This window comes from Embiotoca jacksoni, unplaced genomic scaffold (assembly GCF_022577435.1).
Source record: "Embiotoca jacksoni isolate LCO1_2020_lvr unplaced genomic scaffold, fEmbJac1.0.p SCAF_2, whole genome shotgun sequence".
NCBI lineage: Eukaryota > Metazoa > Chordata > Actinopteri > Embiotocidae > Embiotoca > Embiotoca jacksoni.
In genome coordinates, this window is record NW_027185340.1 from 21,924,898 (window position 1) to 21,937,579 (window position 12,682).

The window sequence follows — 12,682 nt, forward strand, 5'->3', positions numbered from 1 at the left end:
TTCTATCCCAGATCCTAACTGAAGTGCGCATGTTTATACTATTTAAAGCCCAAAATAAATAATACAAATTCCTGTAACTTGCAGATCCATGCTTTTAAATTTTCATGTCTACAATAAAATTCTCAAATCAAGTGTGATTGTAACCTAAAATAAAAGACTGCATGAGGGCTATTTCCTTACAGTTATATAAAATCTACAAACTTTTATTTCTGCAGGAAAAACAATAGTTCTTACGTTTTTTTGTCTGGAGCCATAATTAACATGCATTTGAATTTTTTTTTTGTATGTATTGTTATTATATTACACTAGTAAAAAAAAAAAAAAAAACAGGAAAAAAAATGCAGAGAACAGAAATTTCTAATTCAGATGAGTATGTTACTGTGAACGTTGACTTTTCCAGACTGAGACTCGGATCTGTGAGGTGGTGGTGGTGGTGGTGGTAGTACTAGTAGTAGTAGTAGTAGTAGTAGTGGTATACTGTATGAGGTAGTAGTAGTAGTAGTAGTAGTGGTATACTGTATGAGGTAGTAGTCGTAGTAGTAGTAGTAGTAGTAGTAGTGGTGGTGGTGGTGGTGGGTGTGGGTGTCTGTGCCTGAAATCTGACCTGTCCTGCCATCCTACTTATTTCAGTGTCTCTAAATATGCCCCAGCGGAGCCACAGTCCTGGGAGTAAACTGGACTCATGGACTTTTGGTGAAACTCTTGAGGAACTTCTTTTTTTTTAAGAGTGTGTGACACATTGTGAGTCTCTGTGAGATACTTGCTGTCGTCCCTCTCCTCCCTCCTGTTTCCTGTCCCTCTCTCTCCCCCCCTCTCATTCTGTTATGTTAAGTAGCAGGCCTGCTTTCTGTCCACCACTCTCTCCTTGGGTTTCAATTCCAAACATGGTTATCCTTCTAGGGCTCTATCAACGCCCCCCTCCCTTATCCCTGACTCCTCCAGCTGTTGGCTCTGCAGTGCAGGCCGGCGGGCGAGAGAAACAGACAGAAAAGAACGGCAAGAAAGACGACAGGAAGACTTGGAGGGGGGAAAGACGGGGCAAGGAGCCAGAGGAGAGAGGAAGGGACGCATGATGAGAGGAGAGGAAGAAGAAGGAAGCCATTCCAGCTGTGTTTCTTTGAGAACTTCTTCACATTGAAGAATATTCAGCTGCACGCCAAGGGAACAAACCTTCACCTCTGACATTTTTGGTCAGTATCAGCTGATAGGACAGAATTAGCACCAAGTTTGAGTGAGTTCGAATTTTTTTTGAGTCCTTTTTACTTTGTTTTGTGCCTCTTTGAGCTTGTTTTAAAAATGAACGCAGACAACTCGACTCTGGTGGACAGCTTGTTCTTTCCGCCTCTATGCGATGGCTGGACGAACAACACAGAAGGAGCCATCTACCATTTGGGCAACACCATCCTGTTCCTGGGCTACATGGGGGGCAGCGGGGCCTACGGGTGCCTCTTCATCTTTGGCTTCCTGTCTCCGGCCTTCCTGTGCCTCACCCTGTGGGGCTGGATGACCATGTGCGGCCTGGACGTGTTCACCTGGAACCTGCTCCTGCTGCTGGCCTGCTTGCTGCAGATCTGCCACCTCCTTTTCCGTCTGCACCGGGAGGGCATACGCAGCGAGGAGCTGACCTCCCTCTACCAGGCGGTCTACCTGCCGCTGGGCGTGCCTGTCCAGGTGTTCAAAGAGATTGCAAGTGCTTTTGAGAACAAGGTGGTGGAGCTGAAGGCGGGTCAGATGTACGCTGCGGAGGGCAAGACGCCCATCGACCAGCTCTCCTTTCTGCTGGCTGGGAGGTGAGGAGTGTGTGTATGTGTGTGTATGTGTGTGTGTGTGTGTGCGTGCGTGTATGTGTGTGTGTGTGTGTGCGTGCGTGCGCACAAATCCAGATACCTGTACACCAAAAAGAAAACCTCCACAACGAACTGCTTCAATAGAACCAACCAAAAAGTGAAATCATAATGTGAAAACACTAATACAAGGTCAATATTCACTCTCCTTTAAGCTCTGTTTTTGGTCTCCACCAACTCCATGTGGGAAATATCTGAATCTTTAGCCGCTAATGTATGGAGCGATAGTCACTGGCCGCTGTTTGGTGCAGCAGTTGCAGCTGGAAATGATGCAGATGAGGGTGTTGAGAAGGTAACAAAACAGTAAATATCTGTCTCTAAAACCAAAACAACAAGCTTAAAGAGGCTACAATGTTTTGGTAAACTGAAAGAAACTGCAGCCAGGCAATAAACCTTTGAGTTTGTCTTTAAAGGGGTGCCTTCTGTTACGTTTTCTTAATATGAACATTGATTATCACGGCTTTAAGTAAAAGTAGAGGTATAATCAGCAAAGTCTACCTTGAGAGCAACTTAGCAGCAGGTTGCTCGTTGTAAGTGTGTTGCACCTTCCAACAGTGACGTCAGGGAGAACCGACACACACCAGACTTTTTTTTTGCTGTGAAGTATCAAAACCAAAAGTCCTCATTTTACAACCTTTTGTCTTTTAGAATGCTGTCATGATATCCTGGATTATTACGCACACGCAAACTGGTCAGTGTAAAGATACTAATGACACACTAATGAGTAGTTTACTCAGTGTTATGCCTCCGTGCCGGCGGTAGCTGAAGCCAGAGGCATCGTGGTGTCTTCGGAACACCTTGAGGGAATTTCTTCAAACTTGGCACAATTGTTTACTTGGACTCAAGGATGAACTGAATGTATGTTGGTGGTAAAAGGTCAAAGCTTGCTGTGACCTCACAAAACACTTTTGTGGCCTTAATTCAATAATTTATACGCTAATTATGACAAAATCTTTACACAGTTGTATAATTGGACAGAATGATGAAGTGGTGACATTTTATATCCAAAAGGTCAAAGGTCAACTTCACGGCGACATCGTAATATTCGGCAATAACACTTTTCAGGCCGTCATTCAGCACCATAACTCAGAAACAGAAAGCGATATTGTGACCATATTTCACATTTGGTCAGATACTGAATTAGTGACACTAACCTTTGGTGTCCAGCTTGTGAATGAGGTGATTGTATGGATCATCTGAATGAGTCTGGACAGACATAGATGTACACTTCAGTGGTTTAGTGGAGTCATACAACCACAAGGTGGTATTTTTAGTTTTCTATGTAAAATCCTAACTCACACAGTCTAAAGGCTACTTCAGGGGTGTGCATTATTGTACAGGTGTTCATGTTATTTCGTTCATCTAGTGTATGGGAAGTGTGATGTGTGTGATGTGGGAGAAGATTAAAGGTAGTTCCTTCCTTCTCATTTACAGTATATGACTGTATATGATTTGTTGGACAGTAATAGCATGTTGTTGCATTTTTTATTGTTAGTCATGGATTCATAAAACAGACAGTGCTCACTGCATACAGTTCCTCTATACTACAGGGTTCAATTTATCTTATAGATATAGAAAAACGAACACCCATTATTTTATAGTAATCTCCTATTAATGACTCTGTTGAAGATTTTGGCTGCATAAAGCCGTGACAGGAAATGTCTCCTCTTCATCTAAACATCCTCAAAGCAGAGCTGCATTCGATCTCACAGTCCTGGAGTCTCCACAAGAGAAATGTTGTAAACAGAGTATTTTTGTCTGTGACTCACTGGTGTGCTGTCCCTCTGCTCGCTGCCAGCTGGTTAAATGATATCTCTGTGTTCAAGACAGGAGAGGAGACACTGACTGCTCCTCTTACCTTAAATTAAATGTTGGCCAAAGTGCTGACAGCTGTGCGATCCAAACAAACAAACAAGGGACACGTTTCATTTTTAAAGGCAGTTAAGTTTGTTGTTTTATGTTCTTTATTGTATAATTTTTTCAGATTCATAAAGTGGTTTTACTGTTGCGTAATCAACATGTGTTTCGACGTGCTTCTTCCTAAGACATCCTCATGAATCTATGTCTGGCCAAAAGTATGTGGACGCCTAGCTTTTCGATGGTTGGAACATTTCATTCCAAAACAACAGGGATTAATCTGCTGCTGTAACAGTGTCAACTCATCTAAGATGACTTTCGGCCAGAATTAAAAACCTTCAATATGATTCAAGGATTTCTTCCTATTCAGCCACCAGAGCATTAACAAGATCCAAATTAAATCAAACCACAGATCACAGCTCCAGACTGAAGGAAGGATGTGTCCACATACTTTGATCATATAGTGAATGTGCCAAAAAGTACACTACCAGTAGTACAGTCACATTTTTAGCTCGGGACTCCCCACTGGAAATCCCTCTGTGGTGCCCTACCAACTAATACCACAACACAGAGCAAAATAGCTGCTAATTAACACCCACTGTTTTGAAAAGTCTAAATAAAGGTTTCTAGTAGTTTTAGCCTGCCTCAACAACAGGCTCTGTGATGAACAGACACTCTAGTAAGCATTTAAAGATTTTCCAATACAAAATACCTGTTTCATTTAAACTTGTATCACTTTAAAGTGACTTTTAATTGAATATAACTTTTACCCCTTGAAAGAGGCCCTCCAAATGAACAACTAATACGATACAAGAGCACACATAGAGTCTGGAAGTGCACAGAGATTTGTTTTAAGGATTATTTCCTGGAGGAGATTCCCCTCTGTGGATGTCAGGTGGTTGAAACAAAGCAGACATTTTACAGTGCTGATATGGCAACTTTCAACTCACACTGACAGAAGAATAAAACTAAATCTTTTGATGGAGTCCAATAAAGTCGTCATGTTTCGTGTGCTTATCTCATTCTACAAAGTCATTTTTCTCCAAAATAAAGCTTCACTCTGAAGGTCCTGATTGCTTTAATCTGTGTGTAGAAATACTCTTAGCAGAAGAAAAAAACTTGGCATAATCTCTCTATCTGAAGAGAAAACTGAAGAGAGTCTGTCTTTAGTTTGCATGAGAAAAATGTTTATGCTAATATGCACTTCAGGAGTCTTAGCCCGGCCCTGCAAAGTGAACTCCAGCTCTCCCTGCACTCATTATCACGTCTTAATCCCTGCATCTTTTTAACCTTGTATCTCTCTCTCTCAGGATCAATGTGTCTTTGGAGGGCCAGTTCCTGCATTACATTCACCGCCACCAGTTCCTCGACTCTCCTGAGTGGGAGTCTCTCAGACCAAACGAGGAGGGAAAGTTCCAGGTACGGGACTCTGCATGCAGTTCACTTCAGGATACACTGACCTAGTTTCTACCTGTGTTTTAACAACGGTGCGGACGTAAGGCTCAAACTTCCAAGCATGGCAGTGAAAGTAAACTTGAAGTGCTGTCTCTGAATGAACTGGAAACAGAGACCAGACACAGATCCAGTTGTCTTTTGTTGCCTTTTATCGGACTCAGCATCTGACTGAGAAGCTGAACAGGGAAAGCAGTTGTCCTATTGCCTTTCACATATCCTGTTGCCTTAGATTAGTTCAGTTAAAGTAGAAAGGTCTTGAGGTCTTGTTGGACATTCAGGTTTATCTCTAGTGCTGACAGGGTTTCAAACAGGAAAGCGGTGCCTGGTATCAGACTGATGAGGTGGACACAAGTAGAAATGCAACTATTTGTCATCTACTTTGTTATTTGTATTCCTGGAACTAAATACATTTTTTGTATATAAAATGCCCCAAAAAGTGAAAATGTCCATTATAGTTCAACCTGGTATTACAGCAAACTGTGTAATACACCATCAGTCCATGAGAGGATGCTGTGTCAGTGTCACGTTTTACCTTGCAGAGGCATACGAATTAGGGAGCCTTAGGTTTAGCCACCAAAAGCCATATAATTAGGTTTAAGAAAAGATTAGGGTTTGAGTTTTAAAAGTAATTTTGCGTAAGTAACGTTACGTGCGTCTCTTAAATTACGTGCGTCTCATAAGTTACGTAACGTGTATGTTACATAAGGTAAATACGTTACGTTATGTAAGGAACTTACTTATGTTAATTAGAAAGAAATCCATAGACTTTTGCTTTCTCATGCTTTCTCGAACACCCGTCTCCGGGTGGTAAATCTGGCAGATTCCTTTCAACCACACCGACTCCTTATGCGAACTTTATCCCTCTTTGTACTTTGTCACATGGCCTCCGTCATGTGACCTCCTTCTTTGACCCTGGTCATGCTTACTTTTCACATTTAGTCGAGGCTAAAACGTAACATTAACATGGTATCCTCCAGTGGTCTGACAGGTGTATTGCACGCTTTAGAGTGATACAAGGCTGTATAATTTCCCACAGCCTGCGGAAAAGTGTTCAAATATTTTATTTTACTTGACTAACAGTGTAAAACCCAAAGATATTCACATTACTATTATAAATTACACAAAATCTCCTTGAATTTGAGTCACTGGCATCAGAAAGTGTTCGCCACTTTTGCTTGTAAAAAATGTTGGAAATTGTCGAGATACATTGTGTTTGCCTTTGATGTTTAATAAATGTGTTGATGCATTTATTACATAAAACATTTGCAATGCTGATTTTTTTTTTTTTTTTAAACTTACATTGACGACACTTATTAGCTTCTTCCCTGCATTGCAACTGACTGGTAGTCGGGAAAATACCGCGAAGCTGTGTCGCCTGGATATTTACAAACAGAACAAGGGCCCACTAGTAAAAATGTTGCTCAATACTCCTACTAGTGGTCAAACATCCCAAAGAGTACCTTTAAGCCCTTGATATTCAGGTCTTTCATTTATACTCCCCAGGTGACCCTGACAGCGGAGGAAGACTCCCGCTACATCTCATGGCGTCGCCGCCGCCTCTACATGCTGATATCAAAGGAGCGTTACATCGCCCGCCTCTTCTCCGTCATGCTTGGATACGACATTGCTGAAAAGCTCTACAACCTCAACAACAAGCTCTTCATCAAGAGTGGCGTGCTGCTGGACATCCGCCTGCCGAGCCTCTACCACGTGCTGGTTCCCTCCTCGCAGAGCAGTGAGGGCGGCAGCGGCAGTGACGGCGGCGTCGCCAGGGAGCAGCAAACTGAACAGCAGGGCCAAGACCCGGCGCCGGCCTACCAGACGTCCGACCCAGCCCAGCCCCAGCTGCAAGGACTGCGAAAGACGGCCCTGGATGAACCCCAGGCTCCCCAGCACGACCGCTGTCACCACCCCTGGGCATCCGACCCGGAGCTGCCCTCTGGTGAGGACTCCGCCAGCCTGGTCCTGGAGGATTTTGCTGATGTGGCGGGCTCCCTAATGGATTATGGCAGTGAGAGGGATTATTTGAGGTAGAGGGGCAGGGTGCTGGAGCTAACACACTGGGTCACCAAGCTACATGTAAGTACCTCACCTGGGCAAAGAGGTGCGTTGGGTTGGTGTGCGTGCATGAAAGGCCTGCGGTGCACAACTCTTACTAACCCGGCTTTGCAGTGTGATAAACGGCTGGGCGATTATTTATACTTATAGGTCATTTTTAGACATCAATTTCGAGATTTATGACAATAGTGAAACGTTACTAGATGCATTTATCCGAGCAGTACTTTTCTGTTGTACCTTAATTATGAGTATTTCCCTTTCCTCTACATGTCATTTATTCCACTACATTTATTTGAGAGCTATTAAGCATTATAACAGCATTCAAAGGCACATGTCGAGGCAGTTTGAGTCTGGTTCTGTTGTTTTTCCTCCCACTGTCCGAGGTTTTTTCTTCCTGTCAAGGGGAGTTTTTTCCTTCCAGCTGTCATGAGGGAACTGTTGCATTGTGGGGTTCCTTTCTATAATGTTGTTAGGACTTTACTATAATAAGTGCCCTGAAATAACTTTTGTTGTGATTTGGCACTTTATAAATCAAATTTAAATAAATCCAATTTAATTAAATTAACCATTAATATATACATATAATTAAAAGTGCTTAGAATTTGAGTCATCTCATCTCTACAACATTAAAATGCTGCTTACATGTTAACAAACCAATATGAAAAATCATAAAATAGCTTTACAACACTGTGAAAGTGTCTATTCTGCATAATGAGTACTTTTACTTTGGAAGTACATAGTAAAAAATAACACTTCTGTACTTCTATTTAAGTATGATTTTTAATGAATGACTTTTAAGGGACCATTATTTACGTGGTTTTACTGGTACTTTAAGTCAAGTGAAGAATTGGAGTTCCTCTTTGACAAATAGGAACTACTTAAAACAGTTGAATTTAAAGAGGTTAAAAGTTGACCACAGTGGTTTAGAAAACAACTTCAGGGTACTTGTTCTGAAACTTTGCTCATACCACATGGTCTTTATCTGAAAAATATTTTATAAAAAGGAAATTTGAAGTTCTGAAACTGATGTTTGAAGTGACTTCATCAGTGTTTGCTAGTGAACAAACCTCAGTAACTCACTCTGATCATTTTAAACTAGTTAGTGAGCATCCAATAATTTAAACAAGAGGTTTTTAGACATATGATCAATACACATCAACACTGAAATATTGCCCAGCCCTATCATGATAGGTGATGTGAGGAGCAACCTGTGCTGTGATTTAGTGTTTTTTTTCTTTTCCTCTTATTTATTTCCTCTTGTGAGGATCCCATTTCTCTGGCTGCTTGGTGTTCTGCATGTAAAAGTAAAAAAGTCATACTTTCGATTGCATTATTTCACTGAACCACCAAACTATTTGTCGCACAGAGATTAACATTAAATGTTGGCCGCTGGCCTCCTCATCTTCAGGGTTTTCTGGATCCTATTTTCAAACCATGCTTTAAAATTATAATTCCCTCTGTGCCAGCTGCCCTGCATTAGTGTTTACTTTGGCTCTGCTGCTTCCAGGCTTACAGACATGTTTGGTACAGAAGCAAAGTTGAATTTGTTCTCAGGAGATAAATCAGTAAAAACAGTTTATCAGGAAATGAGCACAGTGTGGACTCTTCACGGCTTCGGGCATTTGATCAGGCGCTGTGTGTGGCCTTACTTTCCCTGAGTGTGTGGTGAATTAGGGGGTTTCTAAACAGCGACTGGTGATGAAGAAGCGGGGAGGTCGGCTGGCAGCAGCTGTATCCTCATCTAACGTGGATTAGAGTTTGTAAATTTAGAGGATTTAAAATAAATTCAATGCTATTAATCCCGTGTGTCCAGTGCCCACCCTTTGGCTTTCGGTCTGCTTATCTGTTTACCTTTCCCCCCGTCATCATCGTCGCTTGCCTTCCTAACATATCAAAAGCAGCCCTCACCCAATCACAGGTGGAAGATCATATTTCATAGCTGGATACGAGGGTCAGTTTCGGGATTGGATTGCAGCCGGCTGGCTGTAAACTAGCAGGTCAAATCCGTCCCACAGTAGTCACACAGCGTCAGTTCAGACAGGGCAAATGATTCAAACCGAGTGGACACGCGAGAATAGATGTGCACAACATTTCACAAATCTGCTGTCTGCGCCGCAGGGAGCTGCCGGCACTCTCAATCTTGGATAACAGAGTCAAAGTCCTCTTTTACAAACACACAGTACTTGTGATCTTCCCTGCATTTCAGTAAGTATTGCAAATTAAATTTCAGCAGAACATATTTAAAAAAATCTGAAATCCGTTGTTCAGAATCAAAGAGGAGGGAGGAGGGAGGAGGAGGAGCTCTTATGAGCTGCCAATTGCATTTATGTTCAACACTCACACTTGTAGAAAAGACTAATGATGTGAATATACAAAATAACAGTCAATATTTGGTGTGTGGTTTCTGACTCTTTGCATGCAAGCATATAGCCTACAGTAGTGGTTGGATAGTGAAACCACTCAGGTAGTCAACGGGGCAAAGTGGGCAGCAACCATGGGGTCATGGGCACTCAGCGATTCCAAAAGCCAGAGGTTCAGTGTGAATCAATGATTTTTTTCTAACCAGCTCAAGTTTGCCTCAAAAGCTTAAATGAGAAACACTTTAAGGCAGCTGTTTCATTTGTACCTGATGTTGAGGCCAAAGTAGACTTATTATGGTACTTGAATTTTAGATGAAATTGTAGTTTTCACAATGAATATTCCTAAATAAATCATTATTAAAAGTAGAATAAAATTTTGACCAAACTGAAATTATAATTGGAGACGTCAATTGGGGTCCATTTGCCCTCATGCCCCAGGTCCCCCTTTGATGGCTATTCCAGCCCTGTCTTAGTTCATAGTTGTGCTAGCTGTTTGGTGATTCTTTTACATAAAACAAACTTTCAGTACATGGAAAGTAATATGAAAAAGAAAAGAGCGGCACCTACAAGGACTTTTATGTAAAACTGTTTACACAGGATTTCTCTTGAAAGTTCACACTGCTTTAAACATTTGATCTGTCTGGTTGCAGGTCTGTTTTGTTAATGAGGCATCAAATTAATTTTTTTGAAAACCTATAGCGTTTTGTGGTCTTTTTTATATATTTAACTGAGCTTTGTTTCTAACCTTTATATGGTATAGCAGTAAGTTTGCTGTGAATAGGCAAAAGGCCATTTTTTTGCTCAGTTTGCTCAAGCTGCTTGGATGATAAACAGATCTACCGATTCGTCACATATTATGGAACACATTTGTTATATGATATCAGTACGAACACACTTGTGTCCTAACTGCGGCTTTGATGTTGATTCTGCAGGAGGGGATGGTGATGTGAATCTACCACCTCGATTTCAGAGGGGCAGAGCGCCGCTGGCTCCCACCGACACCCCCAAACTGTGAGAATAGTATCTTCTGGAAACACCATGTTATCTACAGTATCGCAGTACGAATGTCTCACACGTCACTTGCTCTGACACTGTCTCCTCCTTTCTCTCTGTGTCCCTGTTCTTCAGTCCTGAGCACCAAGCTCATGAGTTCTTCCTCTCCACTGTTTAATTAGCAGTGAGTACAGACAGTCTGTACTGATACCTTTTAACATTTAATATTTTCTTGCCAAATCTGGACATTTGAATAGTTCTGTGTTTCCGAACACTTTCCTTGTCAACATTTAAAGTCCCTGAAGCTGCATTTAGGCCGTGTCACAAGACTCAGTTAATAAATAATTTACAAAATCTCAACTTTAATAGCCGAGTGAATTAAAAAAGAACAGCCAATAGAGAGAGACCACCTTTCACTACCAGCTGATACCTCTTTTAATGTGCAGATATCATAAAATCATAATAACACTGTTATATTAACGGACACTGGAGGACTCAGGAGACAGCCTTCACCTTGATATTTACCAGCAAATTTAATGTCTAACATGTTATGTTATGTTCTAGAAATGTATTGTATGTTAGTGAAACAGATAAATTTGTGTTTCATCCTGCTCATATTTGATGTTGGAGCTTTAATTGTTTGATTCAGACTGTCACTTGATTTCATGTAAAATTTTACTCGTGATGTTTGTTTCACAAATGACTCACTCAGTGTTTTATTGAACTTTGAAAGGTTACAACACTGATTTTTAATGGTTTTGAAAAACTTGTGCAGCAATCCAAAAACAAATACATGAATTGATAAGAGGTTATGGAACTGTTAATTAACTATAATCATCATACTCGATTCTTCATCAGTTGCAGACCTGGAAATTATTTTGTTAAAAAAATGTTGTGATGGTACAAAACCTTTGAGCCGGCAGTGTAGATTTTCTTCATTTTACTGTCATGTTTTGTTGTAACCTAATTATCTGAATGCACCATGACTTGGTTTAGTGTCACTGATGTCTGCTGTCTAAAGAAGCCTGTTACTTATTCTCAGAGCATGACACCAAATTATCTACAAGATGTCCTCTTAGTTCTTCTCTGGTGATATATTGAATGCCTGTAAACCATGTTTTTTAATTTTTGTAACTAATGGAGTATTCAATACACAGGTGTATAATTTAAATTGTGTTGTTTGTCTGGTATTAACATAAAAAACAAAGGATGAGACTAAAATGAAGTACTTTCATGGGGCCCAAGTTTCACCATTAAGCTCTTGGCGTGCAGTGAACATGTTTAGTTTCTGACAGTCTACTTCCTGTCATATCTGTCACAATATCACTTAACACTGAGTCTACAGCCCTCTGGTTACACTCCAGATTAATTATGTAGGCCTACAACTAAAAACATTCAGGGCACACACTGCTTCGTCATGGTGCAAAAGGCAAAATGCCTTTCTGACACCCATTGACTTCACCTTGCATTAAAGGATTTTTAACTTTTGTGTCTTGAGGCAATGAGCTCGAGGGAAATTCATTCACCTTTTTTGTAGACATGGACTGCTGACCGTTGCAGCTTGGTATTGTGCCAGAGCATGTAATACACCTGTGAGTCCACTAGACGATTCTGTGTCAGCGTCACATTTACCCTCGGCAAGGTGTGAAAAGTCCATGCATGAATAACCAGCCAGAACTGGGTCGAAGAAGGACGTCATGTGACACATACAAAGAGTGTGAAAGTCCACATAGGGCAATAGTTGGGGGTTGCTGGATAAAACAAACACAGGACTTGCTTACATAATGTTATTTAATAATGTACGTCAAGTAACTTATGTGATTTACGTAATCTTACTTGTATAAAATTACTTATTTTAACCCCAACCATGATCTTCCCCGAACCCTAATCAAGTAGTTTTGGTGCCTAAACCTAAGGTGCTTTACTTTTCATGCCTAAGCAAAGCAAAATGTGACACTGACACAGTATGAAGGGTGTATTACACGCTTTGCTGTGATACCAGGTTTACCATTGTATCAAGAGCACATGTTCACATGGGTCATGTCACATGGTTTTCAGAGACAAAAACGCTTCACATGTTTGTTTTATGAATGGATTTATATAGTAGTAGCTACT

The 12,682-nt window shown here is 41.0% G+C and overlaps 1 protein-coding gene across 2 annotated transcripts; it reads left to right on the forward strand.

Annotated features, from left to right (window-relative positions):
- Positions 1–974: 974 nt before the first annotated feature.
- On the forward strand, positions 975–12,634 carry popdc2 (popeye domain cAMP effector 2). Of its 2 annotated transcripts, none has more exons than XM_069155062.1 (4): positions 975–1,790; positions 5,012–5,120; positions 6,660–7,098; positions 10,507–12,634. In XM_069155062.1, exons 1-4 carry the CDS (start codon positions 1,297–1,299, stop codon positions 10,587–10,589), a joined length of 1,125 nt encoding a protein of 374 aa, XP_069011163.1. In that variant the 5' UTR covers positions 975–1,296; the 3' UTR covers positions 10,590–12,634. The 2 variants fall into 2 exon arrangements, with proteins under 2 accessions (XP_069011163.1, XP_069011161.1); XM_069155060.1 differs by having other exon boundaries at positions 6,660–7,235; positions 10,507–10,593.
- The last annotated feature ends 48 nt before the right edge of the window (positions 12,635–12,682 follow it).

Coding starts and splice junctions, on each gene's coding strand:
- popdc2 (XM_069155060.1), top strand. CDS start 1,297: ATGAACGCAGACAACTCGACTCTGGTGGACAGCTTGTTCTTTCCGCCT. Junction 1,791..5,011: donor TCCTTTCTGCTGGCTGGGAG/GTGAGGAGTGTG, acceptor TCTCTCTCTCAG/GATCAATGTGTCTTTGGAGG. Junction 5,121..6,659: donor ACGAGGAGGGAAAGTTCCAG/GTACGGGACTCT, acceptor TATACTCCCCAG/GTGACCCTGACAGCGGAGGA.